The following is a 21,153-nucleotide window of genomic DNA, read 5'->3' on the forward strand; positions in this document are numbered from 1 at the left end:
ACATATTTACTGCAACATTTCAGGTGAATCACCTGCCTGAATCATCTTCCTTTCCCACCCAGATGGCTCGAACCCTGTACAGTTAATAGTTAATAGCAGTGTACATTGTGACATGCAGACCATGAAAGGGTCAGTAATGTTCCCTGTCAGCCATACCAATGAAGAAGTGTCATGATTACTATTATATAGCCAATATATTTTTAGGATGGAGGAATTTTAGATTTTTTGATTTTAATTTTGGAATTACATTGTCATTTTATACATTTTTACTGCTGTTGGTATTACTGTCAAGTGTGTGCATGTATTTAATTTGCAGAGTCTTGAAGTAGCTCTCATACGTTTTGTAAGAGTTTTTTATTTTTATTCTATCTTGTCTCACCTGCCTTGAATAACACATTCAGCAATGCCACATTCATTTAGGTTCTTTACAGAGCATAGCCCGCATACCCATGTTTCTGTGAAAGAGAACATGATCATACTTGCAAATATTGTCCTCATATCATTATGAAGGGTAAGGTGGTTCACATCTGGAAGATAGACAGACCTTTATTCTTTCTGGCAGCATGAAGCAGTGGTGTTTTAAGTTCTATCTGGAGATAGAGTGGGCCTTTTCACAGTGCTGCTTTAAACTACTGAAAAATAGAATTGGAAATGGAAGGAGTTTCCTCAATTGACCGACTGCCCTGGTCTACAGAACTTTGGAACTCCAGTGACCCCTATTGTATTAGAGCTGAGTCTGTTGTCTGAAAGATGGACAATCATTCTGTTGACTATTTTCACCGACAAATGAAATATAGGGCCTAATTCAATCTGGACGCAAGGAAAGCCATTATATTTGGAGTTTTATGCAGAGTTGCCCTATGTTGTTGTGTATACATATGGTTTTATTTCACACAGCCTTTTTATACAAACTGAAACATATGACGTTATGACTGAAGTTAATGCAACCTACTTGTTCATGCTCTCCAAGGATCTCCCCTTTCTCCTGTGATTGCATTAGTCCTTTTATGTAAATATTAATGAGGTTTGATAATTTTAAATATTCTTAAATAACTACTTGATACTTAGGTGAAAATATAAAATGCTATGATTTATTTTTTTATGTATGTGTTATTTTATGTTGATGATTCTAGTTTGTTTTAATTACTTAGTATAGAATTGGATTTTTCAAATAATATGCCTGATCGGGAATTATGGGATATGCTTAAGCATGGTATGGTGTCCTAACTAAATTTTGGTTAATGTATGGTGAAATGTGCTGAAAAAAATGTTCTGCATTAACTTTCGGTCACTTTTAGGCACCGCAAGACTTTGAAAATAACTTATGAATTGAAGACTGTTTAATGTCAGTTACATGGATTGCTATTTTGATGTTATATTAAACAAACTTAGATGCGTACAGCTTTCCTTACCAAAATTCACCATGCTAATGCATGCATCTTCCAAATGCAGTATCATCTCCCCTGTGCAGTAAATGTAAATTGCCTACCGATTTTTGTTTCTCTGTAACTTCATCCTGCTGTCACCAAAGTCTATTGGCAGTGTACAAGGTGAAAAAAAGCATGCTGAGGAAATGATTGAGCAGCATGCTCTGTGAGTTCACAGGTCACAGCACGCGTCCTCAGTGTGAACGCTTCAAACTGGGTGGCCAGATCAGGAAGTGATGCCCCCATCATACAGATACTGGAAAAAAGTGTGGGGAGGGGTGTCTGAGGGGAAAAAATGAAATGTGAATCGGAGGGAGGTGATGGGTATTTAAAATGGAGGTGTGGGTGGGGGCGGGAGGTTCTTACATTTTGGTTAGTGTTTGTTGAAAATGACGGGTTTTGAAAAATATGGGGGATAAAAGACCACCTGGCAACGCCGGTCACAAGAGCAAAAGCAGGCAGAGGGAGGCTATCCGACACCAGCGGATTAGGCTTCTCACCCAAACTGGTGTTTTGTCAACACAGATGAAGCCTGGCATTGCGCTTGTGTCCTTTTTCCCCTACAGTGCCCTGCCTTTTCAGGTTTGCCAGTTTTCCACTGAAAATGTTTCCATGATGATTTAAAGTGGCGGAAATCAAAAAAAAAAAAAAAAGAGAAACAACCTCTCAGGCCTCTGTCCCCCCTAGTGTTGGTGGAGAGATCCTAAAAGCCTGCAGGTACCTCACTGAACTACACCGACTGGGTACTTGTTTCTACAGGGGATGTTTTGGTTTTGTTTAACCCAGGACAATCGAGACTAAACCGTCCTTCATGGTATGCAAAATACGACTGTTTGCATTGTTGTTTGCTCCTTTTATATGTGAATGCAAAACTGTTTGGCTGTACGGTACAAAATAGATTTACCCAATTGTTTAAAAAAAAAAAAAAAAAAAAAAGCACAGTTCTATTAAAACTGATTTTGAAAGCATGTGAGCTCATCCCACGTTGCCTTGCTTTATTATCGCTGTTACTGAATACTCTTGGCCTGTATTTGCTTACATGGTGACACACCATGAAGTTGACATTTCATTTCAACAGCTTGGTGAGCTTGGGTAACTCGGATACTGGTAGATTTTATTTTTGAATACATTCATTTTCATATGATAGTTATTTTACAGCTGTTACAGTGCTTATATTCTTGACAGACAGCCTGATTCAGGATGGTTTTAATCACTTACATACCCAGCTGTGTAAACGGATAATATGCACTGAAGTGATTTAGCCCTTGTAAAAAAGCTCAAATTTCAAACTTCAGCTGCTTAGCCCTGTTTTGAAACTGCTGCACTACACACCCGATTTATTTTACACTATGCTGTTCATGTGTGATTTTTCTATGAGTTAAATTCTTGAATGAGAGCATACCAACATGTGTGTACCGTATATAATACCCTTTGCATGTGATCACAGCACAGCAGCTAGCTACAGTATAGCACGTTCTAGTAATCTCTACTGTCTCTAAGTGCCACAATAGCAGGGTTAAACTAAATGTTATCTCACTTAGAGAGGATGACATGATAAAATTTTAGACGTACTGACCACAGGTGCTTTCCACAGAGATGCAGAAGCCGTGTTCCACTCTGTGCTGCAGTACGCATGTCACTGCTGGTACTTCCCCACACGTCCACAAGGGGGCAGGCTTAGGAAGCACTCTAGTGATTCCCCAACACTTAGCACCCTGAGGTCCTCCAGCTCCAGAGGCCTCCTTCAGGGAAACGGCGGCTTTGTTCCACAATTAGCGCAGTGACATCAATGAGCTGTTTTGATCCGTTTTTCTTGAAAGCTACCATTTGCTCAGCAATCGGGCTAAAAATACTGCTGACTGTCACCAGTTCAACACTGCCCTCATGACGCACAATCAGATGCTTTCCATTAACCACATTAGATGGTGGGTGTTTTTCTTTAATCAGGAAGGCACTGTTGAGTGAAAAGTGCCATCATCAGCATATCAGCCATTCACAACTGGGTCTGAGGGCAGATAGGAAATCATTGCAGTTCTTATCAGTAGTTGACTACTCATGCCTGTATGCCATCTATACAGAACCCGCTGTCAGAAATCACTAATGCCATTACCATTTTAGGAGGAGACATTGAGCTCACAATGGTACAGCAACATGCTGGTCTTTTAAGCGTTTTATTGCATCCTCTTGAAATCAAGAGAGCTCTCCATTCTGTGATCACACAACCGATGACGGCTCATTGTGACCGTGATGCAGTCTGACGGGTTTTCAGTAGCAACGAGAGCATGGCTTCATCATGAGGAATCCTGATGTAATCTCCGTGCATTGTGGGACCACCAAAGCTAAACTCGTTAGGCATGAATTGCATTTATGAGGACTGTCATATTATAGATGAATGAGGGCTAATTGTTCCTTATTTGATGGCTATCACTGTAAGCTCGCTTCACTCTCTTTAGTGACAGTGACAGATTGTCAGAGGCTGGGTTTGTGTCTGTTATTGGCAGCAGTGCGGTGTGGTGGAAAGGAGCAGGCCTTGGGACCCAGAGGTTGCAGGTTTGATTCCCAGATGGCGCACCGCTGTGGTACCCTTGTACCCTTAAGATTCCTAAATGAACTGTTTCAAAAAGTATACAGCATATGTAAATGATTAACATAAATCAATAAAAGTGGTAAGCTATGTTCATGGCTCTGGATGAGAGCATCTGCAAAGTACACACAATGGTTCCGTGTTTGGTACATGTTTGCATTACCGTTTGGTACACTAGATGGCAGTACTGTGCCTGCATTTACGGGTCTATGAAACCCAAGTGCTTGAGAGGAAGGATCCGCTCTCTCTTTCCGTACGAGTATGGATTTGATTGACATGACTGCTGACTTCATATTGACATGGACATCTGGCTCTTTCAGCTTTGATATTGAATACATTCATTTTCTCTTGTAGGTTGTTTTTTACCCTCCAATATATATATTATTTTTAACTTGAAGTTAATCTGTAACCTGTAAATCCTACTAAACTGTACTGTACCAATTGACTCCTGATATAAAACTACCATGTTTTGAGGGTAGAAACAACTTAATTAAAGAAATCTATTAACACTGCAGTAAAAAGGAATTAATATGTATAGCCATTTGTTAATCTGGGCTCTAGGAATGCTACCTGCTGTGCTTGGTGAGAGTCTCCTACAAGCTTAAAATGGGAGATGGGAGAGCGTTTACTTGGGCAGGCTTTAGGACCATGGGGCAGCCAGTCTCAGGTGTTTCCCTCCGTTCCGCTAAGCTGAGGTTGAGAGAGATGCGGGAGAGCAGGATCGCTCAGGTGAGCCAGGCCAACAGGGAGCGGCCGAGCCAGGTATCCACGAGGCACAAGAAAACCTGCCGGGAGACAAGGAGGGTGAGGTCACACAAAGAGACACACAAACACACTCCCAGCGTGAGTCGCTCCCACTGCAAGGTGAGCCAGGAGGACCACACCCTTCCACTGTGAGAGGAGTTCTGGGAACGCAGGAGTTTCTCCGAGCGTCTTTATCCTGAGGACTTCTCTGATCTCATCTCACCGGGCCAAAGCAATGGGCACCTACACTGACCAGAAGGACCAGTACTTCCTCAATGTGTAAGTCTAATCCAAGAGGCCTTTGACAAGTTGAGTCTAAATCTAGAGAATCATTTTCAGTCACTGAGCAGCGATGCAAAAAAATGGTTTCAGCAGGAAAAATAAAGGTTTTGGATTGGATTTTGGGGTTATTTTTCAAACAGGAATTGATGTGTTTGAGGGCAGAAAAATCACACTGAATCTGATAATTTGATTAAGACCATGAGAAATAAGCACTGTTAAATAGCATTTGTATCTCTTGCTCCTGGTGACCTAAGTTTTGAATAGTTTTTCTCTCTTTAAATCTGAGAAATAGCGGTCTCTGGTTGTGTACCTGTGTGCACAGAAGGAGAGATCATTTTACTCGATCACTTTACTTGGTCAGAGGACGAGATATCCTGGCTCAAGTTACTCCCTGTGTTACTGTATCCATTACAGGGTTGACTTGTCAAGTTGAAATATGTCCTGGTCTTGTCAGTACCTGCTAAATATTTTGTTGAATTTTCCACATAATTATGGCCCGCCAGCACACATGTTTGATGACGAACATGAGTAGTCCTTCCTGGGGGTGTTCTTACAAACCAGACTGCCTTGTAACTTATTGCACCCCTTTAGGTAGGACCCATGGTTGGGTTCTTAGAGAGATTGAGGTGGGTCGCAAGTCTCACATGAAATATACATGTTGGTTTTGTACCCCGTCTACAGACACGCGTACTAAGTGGACTAAACATTGCAGAACCCCGTGTATGTGCAATCATTCTGACATACATGTAAAATATATTTTTTTTATTTCCCAATTTCAACATTTGTGATGCTATATTTTCGTGTGGAGTCACAGAAAATGTTTCACCCATTAAGTGGGTCGTGTGCTTGGGGATTTGGGAACGCAGATGTAATTCACCTATTTAAACTGGTAATGTATGTTTTGTTAATCAACAACAGTGCGCTGTGATCATTAGTTCAGCCCTGCATGTGATTTTCTGGTTCCACTACTACGTGGAAAAGGCTTGCCACAGCTTGTTGGAGAAGCTATGACTCCTGCTAACACCTACGGCAAAATAAGGCAGGTAAGAACTAAGGTTTACCTGCGGACAGTGCTGGATTGCCTAGACTGAGTCTAAAGGGCTTCTCAAAGTTGGTCCTGGAAGGCCACAGTGCCTGTAGGGCACCTCAGTCCTAGTTCCAGAGAACTAAGGTGCCTATAGGGCTAATTAGTCCAGGTTTGTGAGGGATGAAATGCCTGCAGGGCAACTCAACCCTGGTCCTGGACACAAGTATTGTGGTAAAGCGAGAACACTAATAATAGCACGATTGTTCAATTTGTCCACTGACACAACAATGCTCCTTATTAGCATTGGCACCAGTCCTTGCATGTCAAAATACTGAAGTGCACAGGGCAGTGAGCGTAAGAACGGGAGGGCTTGTGTAGGTTCAGCTTGGTGTTGATTCTGCAGTGTTTGTATTTACCCGGGCAATTACTTTGTGCTTTGCTTGGTGTGTTTACTTTGTGTTTTGTATGTTTTTGACTGAATGTCCAAGAACAGGGTGTAGCTCAGTCAAAGGTCACTCTAAACTCTGCTGGTCTGCTGCTTCCTCTGTGCTCAGCTTCAGAAGAGGAAGTCCTGAAGCAGACCTTCTCTGCTGCTATGTGGTCATGCTACATGCAGTTCCTCGATCTGGATTCACGCTCGCCTCTGGGCATCGTATTATCTACAGTAGCACCTCCCTATCCAACTGTAGGTCCATGGAGGAAATAGCATTGTACACAAATCAAACTAGCTAGTCACTTTGCAGGGTGTAGCAAGCTAGAACAGAAAGACTACTTCAGAATGCATGCATTGGGTGTATTGAAATGATAATTAAAGACTGCAGAATGCATGGTAACTTGTATCCCTTGTAGTCATTTGCTTGGACGACAACACTCAGATCAAGGGTAGCACAAAATGGAACTCCTATCAGACACTCCTGCCTGCTGTCATTATGAGCAGAGGTTTTGTTTAATAGCAAATTGGATCATGTACCACCGCCAAGTTAGTAATATCTGAGAGGTGATCTCAAAGGAGTCAGAAATAAATTCTTAGAAGAAGGATAATATGATGTGTTCAGTTGTTTGGTTGTGAATGTTTTACAAGTCCTGTTCACCTCATTTAAATTTTTTGTTTTTTTTGAAGTTTTACTAAAGGGAGAAAACCTTGATTGTCCCATGTTTATTTTAAATTTCTATCTAGGCAGGTTGTATCGAAATGCATGATTGTAAATTAAATGGTATTGGAACTTCTTAAAAACACATACCTGTACTTTTATGAATGAAATTATTTCACTTTCAGAACATAACCAAACACTTACAAGTCGTAATTATGCAGTTAGTAAATAAATGAATTATGAGATTAATATTCATTTTTTGGGCTTTCAAAAGAGTAGTGATGTCTGTGTCTCGGCATAAATAATTTGTGATTCTGTATTTAAGAATTCTGCTGTCAATTTTCACTAACCTATTGTTTTATACATATCTTGTGTGTTTCTGTATGAGTGATTTTTATTCAGCTTTATTTTTATAGATAATGCAAGGTATTTCTGTTGGCAGTTATTTCAATATACTCATTTTACTGAAGTATACAAACTAACTCTTTTCCCCATGAAACAGCCATTTTACGATTCTCATTTTCCTGGACACCAGTGAAATGATCTCTGCGCCTAAAATCCATTTGCAATACAGGCAGTACCTGTTTCACGGCTATCTGGTTTACGACTGCTTTTCCTGAGCCACACTGTGTGGTAACAGAGGGGTCCGTCAGTGTTGCACCACAGACCGCTGCAAATTGACCAGTATCTCTAATTTTCTGCACAGAAAGATCAATCGGTCAGTCAATCAAATTTTATTTGTTGTAGTGCTGTCCATGCAGCGGATTAGCGGATAGTGTATTTTCCAGAGGGAATCAAAAAAACAGAAGACCCAGGCCAACTGGGAAAGGCTTATTCCCTGACCCCGGGAAAAGGCGGTCGAGAGACTCCAGTGGAAAAGATAACATTGCGGCATAGCACATAAAAGGCATCGTCGTGGCAGTTCAGTTCTGCAGCCGATGAGGTGGACGGGGGATGGCATGGTGGCCTGAAGCAGGTTATGATGGGGATCCTTCCCTCTGAGAGTGGGTTAGGGTTAGGGTTATTGTTAGGGTTATTGTTAGGGTTAGGGTTAGGGTTAGGGTTATTGTTAGGGTTATTGTTAGGGTTAGGGTTATTGTTAGGGTTAGGGTTAGGGTTATTGTTAGGGTTAGGGTTAGGGTTATTGTTAGGGTTAGGGTTAGGGTTAGGGTTATTGTTAGGGTTAGGGTGGTGCAGCAGTTGTCCAGGCATTGTGTTTGCTGTGTTCTGTACTGCAGGTGGTGGTGGTGAAGCGCTAGAGAAAGAGAAGGGGAGACAGAGCGAGAGAGGGAGAGAATTCAGTGGTTAGAAAGGGCTGACCAGGGAATTTGGGTGCAGTAAGTTCCGGGGCTGGTGCTCTTAATGTTCTGGAGGATTGTGCTGATCTGCTCCTCCAGGTGGCCCCTCTGACACTCCACTGCAGCTTTTTCCTTCTCAACCCCCTTGATATAATCTGAAGCAGAAATGGTCACATTGTAGGTCTAAGGAGAACATAATTACCAATTTTTGGGTGGTAAGAAGCACTCCCTCTCTTCAACATACCTTCCAGCTCCAGCCTTCGCTGTTTTTTCAGCCTGGAGGATGGTGACAATTTCATTGCTCTGAGGCTGTAAGCAAAACATCAAAATTACACAACTGCAGTGATAACGGGTCAGTGAGTTTCAGTTGAACGCTGATGACATGACATTTGAATCTGGAGTTGAGTGCTGATGCTAAGCAAAGTACTTGACTTTTTTCTTATACATTATACCTCTCTATAAATGAGAGAGCTCATGTGACACAAAAGCTGTACAAACTGCCTTTGACAGAGGCATCCTGTAGGCATGTATGCAATGAGATGTAATTTACCTGGCAGTATTTAATGTTTCTCTCAGGGGTCCAGACAGCGCAAAGGCACCTCCCAACATCCAGGACATGGAACTCAGAGAGGAGTGGCAGGACGAGGAGTTCCCCAGGTCAGAGGTCATGCCCTATTGTGCCTTTAAGATCAACCCTGCTATTTTACCACATGCTAACACATCTGCTGTCTACTGCCTTCGCTCTGCTGGGGATAGGGGCTGGTAGGTTGTCCAGGGCTTCCTGGTCTCACTGCTCTCAGGCACCCTGCAATGCGTCAGACACCAGCAAATTGCTCGGATGACCACAGCATAGTCACGCCTGTCCTCCAATGAGCGGCCACTCCAAAGCGCTGTGCTGAGCAATGCAAAAAAATGCCATTGGCATTGTGCAAGTGTATTGGAGGATTGCATTCATCTTGCAAGGTTTCAGCTGTCTCATACTAACTGCCACAGATGAATCCCAGATTCCTGAAATTGCTTTTGTCTTTTTTGAGCAGTGGATAATAATTGCGTGCTTTAGAGGAGATGAACACAGATGATGAGGACAGATATATACCTCGTTTTAGGCCTCTTCCAGAAGATGCACATGGCCCAGATGATGACCAGGAGAGTCACGCAGCCAGTGGAGACAGACCAGGTAATCGGATCCTTTGGACTGGGACGTTAAATTGAGGTCCTGACAGTGATTATTAAACATCTTGCCAAAAATCCACTGTCAGTGTGCAAAAACATCACCCCAACACCCATGGCACTCTTTGAGAGAATGAGGCTGTTAACCCCTCCCTGAAAGGTGGAGTGAAGGTGTCTGAAAGGTGGATTAAAGGTGTCTGAAAGGTGGAGTGAAGGTGTCTGAAAGGTGGATATTCTGCAGTATAAAAGGGGTTGAGGTTGGCTTGAAAAGGTGATTGAGGGCCAGGTTTTTGGGGGTACCCTTTTACACTGAAGTCAAGGCAGCTTGAAAGGTGGTCTCTTTGCCATATAACCCACCCTTGTGTGCTCAGGGCAGACAAGGCAGTTGTAAGGGTCACTGTAACAGGAATCTGAGGTTACGGATCCTGTTCCGCCAGCCCCGCCCGCCAGCCTGGCTCTCTCCGGAAACTGCACCAGGAAGAAGCGGCTGGTGGCGCCCGCCATCAGCCTGACTCTGGAGCGCAGCGACTCGGTCTTCTCCGACGACTTTGCCACTGCCGCCCTGTCCCCGTCGCCCGACGACGACCCCGAGCTGGACATCAACCTGGAGGACCTGGACACGCCCTCTGACAGCGAGTCCTTCGGCTTCCCCGACAGCTCGCACAACCTGGAGTGGGACGGTGAGCAGGGCATCATGGGAAATCAGTTATAGGAAGGGCAACTAGCACTAAGCCAGTTACTAACCATGTGTGCATGTAATATTTTTTAGGGCCATCTTCCCAGTCTTTTACTAATAATGCCCAACAATATGCCTTCTCTGGGTTTTTTTAGAAATAAGAAATATGTGGGGAAAATATATCCCAGCAACTACTGACATATACATTAAAAAATACATTGTATACATATGTTGTCAGCAAAGTAAACCCAGACCAGCTCTAGCTCCTTCAAACATGAAATACAGCTGGAATGCTGGGGGACTAAAATTCCATTAAGCATTTTAGCTAAAATAACATAAGCTGAAATTAAAGAAAAAAGTTATAATATTTTAATAGAGGCTAAAATACCTTTAAGCATGGTTTGGCACAGAAAACTGTGACCAGAGGCTGAAATGCTTGGTGGGGCGAGGTAAAAGTTCAACTAAGCCCCACCCACACAGCTCCTCTGTAGAACTGGGCTTTGGAGAAAACAGCCCGAGGTGTGTTTGAACTTCCAGCTATGTATTTGGCTTTAGCCTGTGGTGTGACCTGTTTATACCATTGCATGGCATGTTATTTTACTGTTGTTAATTTGTGTAATGGGTGTGCACGACCTCTGACCCGGAGGTCGTTTCCCCTCGGGTGTGCGGATTGGCTGGCGCAGACGACCTGCCGCGGGTGGGCAGAGGAGTGGGCGCGGTAGCCCGCGCGTCTGTGACGGAGCAGGCGGAGATCGGACACATGGAGCTGGACCAGGTGGACAGCGACGGTCGCAGGTGGCGCCGGTTCAATATCTCCGGGCAGGAGTGCTACGTCAACATGACCGTGCTGGAGCCATACCTACAGGTGCTGTCCCATGGGGGTAAGTTTGGGAGGGGGGCGCTGTGAGGGGGGAAAGTTTAAGACTCTTTGGAATGCTGCAGTCTGTAGGCTCAGCTGATCTCTTAGTCATAACTTGGCAATATAAAATTGAAGTGCAGCATGCAAAAATAAAAAGTTATACATATGAAACTGGCCATATTTAGAGATATCTAACCCCGGATGCCCTGGGTTCAGTCCTCTGCTGAGTCATATTACATTACATTATTGTCATTTAGCAGACGCTCTTATCCAGAATGATTTTCATATACATATACAGTATATCGTACTTATCCATATATACAGATGGATATCTACTGAGGCAGTTGTGGGTTAGGTATGTTGCCCAAGGGTACAACAGTAGTGCCCTAGCAGGGAATCAAACCAGCAGCCTTTCAGTTATGAGATGTGCTTCTTATCATTGTGCCATACTGCTGATCTAATATTTGTAAAAAAGATATTTATGGCCTCTATGCTTGTGCCTGGTACTCAGCATAACAGGGATGGATTGTGGGTAATAAATCTGTGATTGACTGGCAGCCTGTCCAATGGATGTTCTTGTTCATCAAGCCCCACACACCACAGACATGAGCCCCTATGAGCCACGCCTTCTTACTCAGATACTGTCCTCTGGGGGTGACTTGCACAGTGGACATCTCCCCTGTAATCCCTGTATAGAGCTGGATATTTAACCCAAGGAGATCAGCATTTCAGGCCAGGATCTAGATCAAGAGTAAAATAGCAGTAACCCATTTAACCACTACACTACCACAACTGCCTCACTCCTTGAGAAACCCTTTCTTAACCTAGTCATACTGTGGTTGTTCACATCGCAGCTCTCAAAAGCCGCATACTAATTGGGTCTCTGGAGCGTAATGCAGAGAGTGGCCCTTTACCCCCGGGGTTTGTTGGCTGAAAGTGAGGTCTTTAGGGCTTCATTAAAGACCAAGACTCATAACACAGATGTCGAGCAACACAGGGGCCTAGAAGAAGCTGTCCGTAGCGCCATATGCAGACTCACTAATCCCATGTTATGAGGTATGACTCATTGCACTTGGGGCTGGTTTGCCTGCTGTTCAGAGAACACTGACATCCGCTATTATAGTATAGTGTTCAGAACAACTGAGCTGCTGGCTAAAATCTCATAGCAGAGCAAAGGCCTGCATCTTCACACTGCATCTTGGCTCTGATACTTAATCGTAAATCAAGTCTTTCCTCACGTGGAGCCCCCCTGTTTTTGAAGATGGCACGGCTGGTGCGGCGTTGTGTGATGGGTTGACACACGCGCAGGTGTGGTCTGTCCTGTCCCGCACGTACTGTTCCTCCTGTGACTCAATCAGCCGCCCGCTTCTACCCTTATGTCATGTGCTGCTCCGGTTGAGAGTGAGAGTTGAGAGTGGTCTGCCGAGTGACAAAGTGGAAATGGAAATGTAGTGGGGGGAAAAAAAATAAGCAAGAAGTAAAGTAGATGAGATTTATTAATGAAACTGAATTTGAACATCGGGGAATTACTGGACGTCCAGCAAGACACAGATCTTATGATTTTATACATGTTCACATGTTTCCTCGTTGGTCTCACAGGATCAAGTCATGAATATATTAATGTATGAATATATATATACATATATCAAGTATAAATGTAACAAGAGGGGAAAGGAAGGCTTTGTGAGGAAAGGGATTCGGGTGCTGTTAGTTCTGGGTATCTCAGCATGCTTTGGGTATGCTTTTTTCTTTTGTTTCATATTTTATTGATTATGGCTATGAACCATGCCTTCAGCACAAGTGACGGGATTTTTGTTAGGATTTCTGACAGCATCTCGTGCTTCAAATCCAGGAGGGACAGCGGTTTTCATTCGCAGAAGCAGCTGCAGTTGCACCCTGGTCATCCGCACGGTTGAAAGAGATCAGAGATGATCTCATAATCCAATGTCCCCTGTGATCCAGGTTACTATGGAGACGGTCTGAATGCCATCATCGTGTTTTCCTCCTGCTACCTCCCGGAGAACACCATCAAGGATTACCAGTATGTCATGGACAATCTCTTCAGGTAGTGTGAACACCTGCAGGCAAAAATGCAAGCTGTCCTCATGAGTAACTATGACAGTAAGAGGCATACAATTGATTTTACAGATTGCAAATACTTCACTGGGGGAGAGGAACCTAAGTTGTTCAATTCCGATTATGGGGAAGTGCATTGAGTAGCATTTCAAACTCAGATATATTTAGGTTGGGGATGTTGAAATTAGTAACACTTAAGAAATATCCTGTAGTGGTTTCTCTTGTCAACAACCACAAATGATACAGCTGAAAATACCTGTGGGTCTATACCAGTGCTGCCCTCTATTGGCCGTGGATAGCCATAACACTGCGTTTTAAAGATGTTTCTGGCACCTATAAAAAAATACAAGTCATTCAAGTTCCCAGCAATCAGTGAATCCAACTAATTAATTAATACCTATGATGACATGAAGACCAGAAGCCCAGGGACATTACAGGAAACAGCACTGGCCTGTATCCATGCTGTGATTGTTACCGTTACTATTACTTGAACCATTGATATCACCTTCAGTTAATATTCACTTCAGTTGCTATTGCTATTGTCACTGTATGCTCAGGATCATTGCTGTGAATAATCCTTTCTGACACCTAAATGTTCACAGCAAGTGCTCTGAATGCCTGTATATTATTTGTACAAGCCAGGTGTGATGGCTGTTTATGTGGAATCTCAGTCAGGTTTGTCTTACCTTGCCACAGGTATATAGTGGGTACCCTGGAGCTGATGGTGTCTGAGAACTACGTGATAGTTTACCTGTGTGGGATGGCCCCGCGGAGCAAGATGCCCAATATCAAATGGCTGCGTCAGTGCTACATGACCATCGACAGGAGGTAAGATTTGTATCCCCCCTCATCATGAATACAGCTGATTGGCTTATTTTTTAGGTTCTTGACATCAGCAGCAGAGTTCTTTTCTATTGACCATCCTACAGCAGGTGGACTTTCCTATTGAAGCCAGGAGATGGCGCTCAAGTCAATGTACAGCATAGTGTCCCTCAAGGATCCTCTCCTGCCCTAGTCCCTTATCTAGCTCCTCTTTAGAGTGCATAGATTGTGCCCCCAAGCATTGGCACAGATTCAAGTTAAATTCTTTTCACATAAGTGTTGGGTTATATAGTTTGAATCAGCTGATCCTGGACCTGCTCTTGGAGTTCTCTTCAAGTTCTGAACAAAACCCCACGGGCCCGCTTTTAACAAAATTTGGGTACCCCTCGTGAGCATTGAGGATCCCTACACGGGCAATCCCTTCCTCCCGCTCTCTCTCCCTGTCAGACTCCTAGCATGAAATATGACAGGAATGCGGCATAATTCATAACTTAAAGACGGCCCTATCAGAGGGGAGCTGCTGCATGTCGGCATTCCTCAGATAACCCACTGACCCCGGCGCTGGTCTCCCGTGCCACAGACTGGGTGTGTGTGTGTGCCCCGCTGTGAAACAGGCCGTCTGGAATTGCATGCAACAGCAAGTACAGAAAAACAGGAGGAGTCTGGCTCAGGGAACAGGACAGGGGCTGGCGGTGTAGCTAAGATGGACTGCTGACAGTTAAACCACATATAAAAGAAAAAAGAATACATAATTACACTGAACCTCAGGGTACATGTCTGTATGTTCAGTTCTGTATATTTACGTGCATGTAGCAGGATTACTGCCAACTTTCTTCCTATACAACAAAAATTATATTGAGAATATATTTTATACAATATATTTTATAGCTTTGAAAATATGTAAATTGTTGCTGTTTTGGTATACTGAAATATATTTCTGTTTTGAATTGATGTAGTTTAAATATATTTGCTATTCCTGGGCTGAATAACATATTTTTCAGTGTTACATTATTTCATTTTTGTATGGGTGATCACTATTTGTTATATATGTTTGCCTACTCTTTGTAAAGGCAGTTCACTCCCACGCCAACATCTTTTTAAAAGCCGGTCTTCACCTGACGTTTCACCTTGAATTTATGAGCTCTCCGGCGGCCTCCATCTCAGGGCTCACAGCATGTGCATTTGAAGCAATGTTTTGCCAAAATCTCTGGAATGCAGAAAATGATAATATGAAGATGAAGTCATAATATTTAACATATTGCAATATTTCAAAAATGCAATAATCTATGCAATGTATTAAATGTGTCAATGGAGCTTCACTCCCTTGGAGTTAGGTTTATTTGCACAGGGAAAATAAATGTTAAACAAGCTCTCATAATAAAATGCAAATGTGGGCAGGTGAGCTAAGAAAACCTATCAGGGCTTATAAGGGAACGCACCAGACAGAGCAGATTACATAATCACACAGACACAGGCTACAAAAAATAGATTAGAGTTATTTCTGCTGTCTTGTTCTATTTTTCACAACCTGGCAAATGCATCAGAGCGTTACAAATCGTGTCACTTGGTGTCCTTGCCACAGGACTCCTCCTTTTCTCAGGCTGAAAATGGAAAACATGATGTTGCGAACTCAGAGATCAGAGCTGGGAGATGAACTAGCAGAAAGAGGTGTGAGGAAATGTATCACAGTGCTGAGGAGTGTGGCTGCCGCAGTCTGCCTTGCTAAAGCCACATATCCCACAATTCCTTGAGACTTTGGACTTCACGTTGGTCTGGCCCATTCACAGCTGTGTCAGCCCAGGATTCTCCTCTGTGACCAAATACTGTGAGTCAGTGTCTGAGGCAGCACACAGGGCGTGGCTGGGATGAGAGGGTGTGGCAGTGTCTTCATCTCTTTATTCAAAAAACCACCACTGGGACATTAACAGTGGATTACTATGCTGCAGGTGACGAAGGTTATATAGGACCATTGCTGTCTGGTTCAAATCCAGCCACTGATGTAATGAAATAAACAAACCCATGTGATCGTTTCGCCAGTGAGGAAACCTGTGGTCTTGGCGGTGACTGGACCGTGTAATTGCACCATGGCTGTGTTTGGACCGGTGTCTTCGTCCCGTGACAGTGGTTGACCAGACTCCTTTCCTTGCCTCATGCTGTTTGTTTAAGACAGTTGCCTTGCACCATGGCAACGTTTGGAGAATTCCGTCAGATCAGGTTCTATATCAGCGGTGAGAAAGATATCCCTTTACACGCTAACAGTCCCTGGCATTGCTTAAGATTCCATCAATAGTGCATTGAATAGTTTAAACCAATGAGAACGGCTTTAAATAGAGAACAAAATCCCCCAGGTTTAACAATTTAAATAGCAACCAGAACTCCTTAGTTGAGCCAGGAAGCCCTTCAGAGTGTGTCATCTCAATAGAAGTGAACAGTCTCTGATTGCCCTACCCCTTGGCAGCGGTCGACTGGACTGTCTCATTGCTGTACCAAGTGTTTGGGTCTGTTACCCCGTCTTAGTGGCAGTAGTTAAGTGGACCATTTCCCTGTCTTAACCGTCTTTTGTGCCCAGTAAGAGCACAGAAGCGAGGATCTTCTCCTTGCCCGACCAAACAGGCGTAATGCAGCATAGTCTGCCTATGACTCCTCTGTTGTAACATCCCCTCAGACACGATGCTGAGTCACTCTGTTCAGCTCCGGATGTGGCCTCTCCCAGAACCTTCTCCAAAAACACCTCCACACACCAGACAGATTCCTCCCACAATCCTCTCTGTCGTCACCAAACCGCCCCGGCACTGACTCCCCCCCGATGTGTGCTAAAGGGTTTTTTTTTTAGGATTAGACTTTTATTATGTAGCTGACACTCTGTGTGGAGCTGTGAAATAGTTTAATGTACTGTTACAGCAGTTGCCAGCACTTTAAAGAAGAGGTGGGCAGTGTAGAGCCAGTGCTTTCCCATCAGTACTGAACCCAGTTCACAACTGCACAGTCATTGGTTGTTGTCACACGTCTCCCAAACCAAAGTTTATCTGTGACAATTCACTTGTGATGGCTGTGATTGACAGATTGTGCCTTGCAAGTCAAAATCACAAAGCATCTGTGATATAGGGGTGGGTACGTAAAAGTCACATGATGACAGCAGGGTAGGGCTGTAGAAATTGACTATTAACTGTGATAGAAAGTGACTATTTTCTTTTTAACCTGTCAAAAGTCACTGGTTGGTGCTGGAAACATGTAGGACTTTCTGTGTTCACTGTGCTGTCTCTGTCCAGGCTGAGGAAGAACCTGAAGGGTCTGTTCATCGTTCACCCGGTCTGGTACATCAAAGCTCTGCTCACCATCATCAAGCCCTTCATCAGGTGAGGACCCGGTCCTAGCTCTCACCCACCAATGGGGATAGATCTGTAGGAGAGGCTGACGAATCAGAGCTGTTTTGGAGCTACATGGACACGCGGTTTGTCCTATTAGCTGATAGCCTTTTGCAGGTTTGAGACTCACATTGTGCATTTCACATTGTTCAGTTCAGCTAGAGTGTGTGGGAGTGAGAGCAATGTGATGTCTTCCCAAATGATGTGACTGTTGCAATAATGGAATATACTACATACACTACTAGCAAATATATGGTTTAGCTAAATTGCTTAAGTTAAGACTGTGATTAATTGAACTGAAGCTTACAGACACTGAAGCCCGCCTGAAGCAGGGCTGAGCAGCCCTGCAGACACTGCAGCCCTATTGGAGCAGTGTTGAGTAGCCCTGCAGACACTGTGGCCCTATTGGACCAGGGTAGAGTAGCCCTGCAGGCACTGTGGCCCTTGATTACACTGCACGCACTGACCTGATAATGCTGATCGCTGTCTTTTCCCCACAGTGCAAAGTTCAGCAGGAAGGTACGCTTCATCCCAAGCCTGCAGGAGTTGTCTGCCTTCATCCCCATGGAGCATGTACAGATCCCAGAATGCATCAGACAGTAAGTGACATCACTCTGCTTCAGTTACCTGTGCAAAGCTCTTTTTTATTTGTTCATTTCCGCTTACCTTTCAAGACAGAAACTTGTCTTGAAAAAAATGTATCCTTTTGTGATTTTCTTTCCTTTTTATGAGTATTTTTTAAAAGGTCACAGAACACAATTTTTCTTGACGCCTGGGCAGAAAGCGCTTTCGTCAGGGGAATCTTAACTGAAGGCACTAAACAGACAACAGATAGGGAACATGCTTAAAACAAGCATGATCATTTCAGAAATCAATCAAATCAATGATATAAATACTCAGTTAAAATAGAGGTAACTAATAACGTAACCACATAAAGGTTTAGAATCATAAACATATACAATTGAATTCTTTAAATGTTGCATAAATTATGACAAAAGACACTGCTATTCATTTACTGAACGGAATATCCCAACTATACACACACACACACACACACACACACACACACACACACACACACACACAAACTGAGGCCCTCAACACTCTGACTGTTGTTAATATTGATGCACATAATGGATAAGTTGAGAATAAAATTGTATTTTGCATTTGTGTTTCCTTTTAATGTTTTAGTGTGTAACACTCAATAGTTTTAATATCTTTGTCATTACATTTTGAACAGTGTTTTGAATACTATACATATTTATTGGGAGAGTAATTGACATTAATGTGTTTTTTTCCCAGATTTGACCAGAATATGAATGGTTGAAATACAGAAGCTTTAACTGCATATATGTATATAAAGGTGGTGGAACCCTGGACAGGCCTGGACAACAGGCTGACGGGCAGATGTTGTGAGACCAAAGGTTACATGGTCAGCAGGTTGCCTAACACAGCAAAACCCTTTAACCTCTGAGATCTCAACCAATCATGCTACTGGGTATTTGACTTTGGGCATGTTGATTTTCTCTCCTCTGATTTGTCCAAGTGCTTCATGTGACCCAGCTGTACCAATCATAGATGAATGTTGTGCTGTACTTTCAGAGAAGAACAGCTAGTCCAGGGTTGTGAAGGGTGAAACTTTAAAGAGCACTGGAGAAAAGGGGACTTTTGTCAGAACTGGCAAGCCGAATGCCTCCTTTGTGGTCTGAGGCACAGAGATGCGGTTGGTTTACTGAGTGAGGTCATTCACAAAGCACAGCTTTCTCATTATCGATTACCACGGCAACCGTAAGAACAAGCCCATGCCAGGCTTTACATAACACCGGGATTATTACATAACATGTGATTTATGGGTAGAAGATCATTGCTGTATGCCACCTTATGGATCTCATTATGGGCTGCTTGAATGCTGGAATTTTTTTTTTTTTTTTTTTGGGGGGGGGATTTGACAATGACTTAAAGGCCAATTTTCAATTTCACTTACCTTGAAAGCCCCATGCTTTTGGTTCCCCCATCGTTTATTTTCCATAGCTACTTTAGCTGTAGGTCAGCCACAGGTCATAACACAACATTCAGGACTGCTTCAGATGTTTTTTTGTTTCTTTTTAAATTGCATGCCATATTATCGAATTCTGTGGGTAGTGTTTCTTTTAATTTTTTTATACTGTTTGATGTCATCTGTATTTATGTATGTATATATGTATGTATGTTTGTTGGTACGTACTGTAGTCTTTTACTGTAAGTTGCTCTGGATAAGAGCATCTGAAAGGCCTCATAATAGGAATAAAAGGCGTAATGATGAATGAATCTAGCACAATACTTCGGCTCTAAGGGTCAGGAATGGTGCAGATTTCCAAAGTCTCTGTAAAACAGCCTTTCTCAGCTCTGCCAGGCGGAAAGTTTTCTTGCTCTTTTTCTTATCGGCAACTTTCTCAGAGTGAAGAATGAGGGAGGGGAGCAAGATACCATTCACATATCCATCAGATGTGCTACACTTGATTGTGCAAAGCCAATGCAGAAGAAGACTGGAATCAGTGATGGTTCGCATTGAACCCTTGCCTTCGTATTTTTACTTTTCAACAGAGGTTAACTATGACTGTGAAACAATTTGAGGTCCTTGAAAATGCAATCCATTACAATGCTTTGCCAGGGCTGTTGAATATGCAGAGCAGTCTCTTTTCCATGTCAGCCCTAAATCACTAAATTTAGTGAACCAGTTTCACCACCCTCTCCCAATTCTTGACAAGGAAGGCGTATACAGTAGGTAGGGAACCTGGTTGACTTTGGCCTTTCAGGACAAGGTGTGGGCACTGCTGGGGAAAATTCAACATGTAAAACATGGATGTCTGTGTACACAGGTCGTTACGCCATCTGGATGGGCTGATACCAGATACAGGTAGTTTATGCTGAAGCATCCATATAACACAAAGCACAGCAACTGCCGTGGGGTTTTCACTGAGAACTCAGCATGTATGTTTTCACAAAGGTAGTCATGGGAAATGAAGTCCAAAGCCTGTGTAAAAGTGCTCTGTGAACTCTGCGCATCCCTGCTAAAGGTCTGAATGTTTGAAACTCACCCTGATGCTCACACATGGCCTGTTAAATGAGAAAAACCAGCAAAGATCATCCCAACTATAATCTGATTAATGTGTTTTATACTTGATACTTTTATACTTGACTGTGTGTCCAAACATAGCCCTTGCCCAAATAGCACTATCACTCTACATTTCAGTTCACTTTAAAAATGATTAATTTCAGTACTGACTTATGCTGTGTTAAATGTATTTGTATCAAGCCTGTAATAAGGAGGTAAAGTTTAAAGCAAGTGCAGTGAACTGCTCCTTTCACATTTCCTGCACTCATTTATGGTTGAGTTTTACTGCTTCTTCAGGTTTATAGCGTAGGTTAGGAGTGCTCATTCCAGATGCAGGTTTGCAGGGGCTGTTTTCCAAAGGGAGGTGTACTGTGTTTTGTTTTTTAAGAGCCCTCGGTACAAAGGGAGGGGTGTTTTTTTTTTTTTTTTTTTTGGCAGGCGCCGTACCTGTTTCCACTGTCGGCTGTAAATAAGTGAGAGAGAGAGTAGACCGTTCTCACAGGTTTTGGCTCGGAGAGGTGACCTGTGAAACTCACGTTGTGAAAGCGCTGCAGCCCTCAGGAAATGGACTTCTGCAGCTAGGGGAAGCTCGCTAGCTGCGGGGGACCGTTATAACTGTATGCGCTTAACTGATAAAC

The 21,153-nt window shown here is 43.2% G+C and overlaps 1 protein-coding gene across 1 annotated transcript; it reads left to right on the top strand.

Moving 5' to 3' along the window:
• The first annotated feature begins 9,756 nt into the window (after nt 1–9,756).
• Nucleotides 9,757–19,761, top strand: LOC118769091 (BCL2/adenovirus E1B 19 kDa protein-interacting protein 2-like). Its single transcript, XM_036516103.1, has 9 exons — nt 9,757–9,764; nt 10,000–10,010; nt 10,061–10,303; nt 10,983–11,180; nt 13,121–13,223; nt 13,931–14,062; nt 17,326–17,412; nt 17,922–18,020; nt 18,724–19,761. Exons 1-9 carry the CDS (start codon nt 9,757–9,759, stop codon nt 18,746–18,748), a joined length of 906 nt encoding a protein of 301 aa, XP_036371996.1. The 3' UTR covers nt 18,749–19,761.
• Nucleotides 19,762–21,153: the final 1,392 nt, after the last annotated feature.

The sequence above is a fragment of the Megalops cyprinoides genome, chromosome 21 (genome assembly GCF_013368585.1).
Source record: "Megalops cyprinoides isolate fMegCyp1 chromosome 21, fMegCyp1.pri, whole genome shotgun sequence".
Lineage (NCBI taxonomy): Eukaryota > Metazoa > Chordata > Actinopteri > Elopiformes > Megalopidae > Megalops > Megalops cyprinoides.

Bases quoted from the DNA above. Each gene is read 5' to 3' on its own strand.
- LOC118769091 (XM_036516103.1), top strand. The intron at 11,181-13,120 runs GTAAGTTTGGGA...CCTGTGATCCAG, and splicing joins ACAGGTGCTGTCCCATGGGG to GTTACTATGGAGACGGTCTG. The intron at 18,021-18,723 runs GTAAGTGACATC...TTTTTTTCCCAG, and splicing joins ATCCCAGAATGCATCAGACA to ATTTGACCAGAATATGAATG.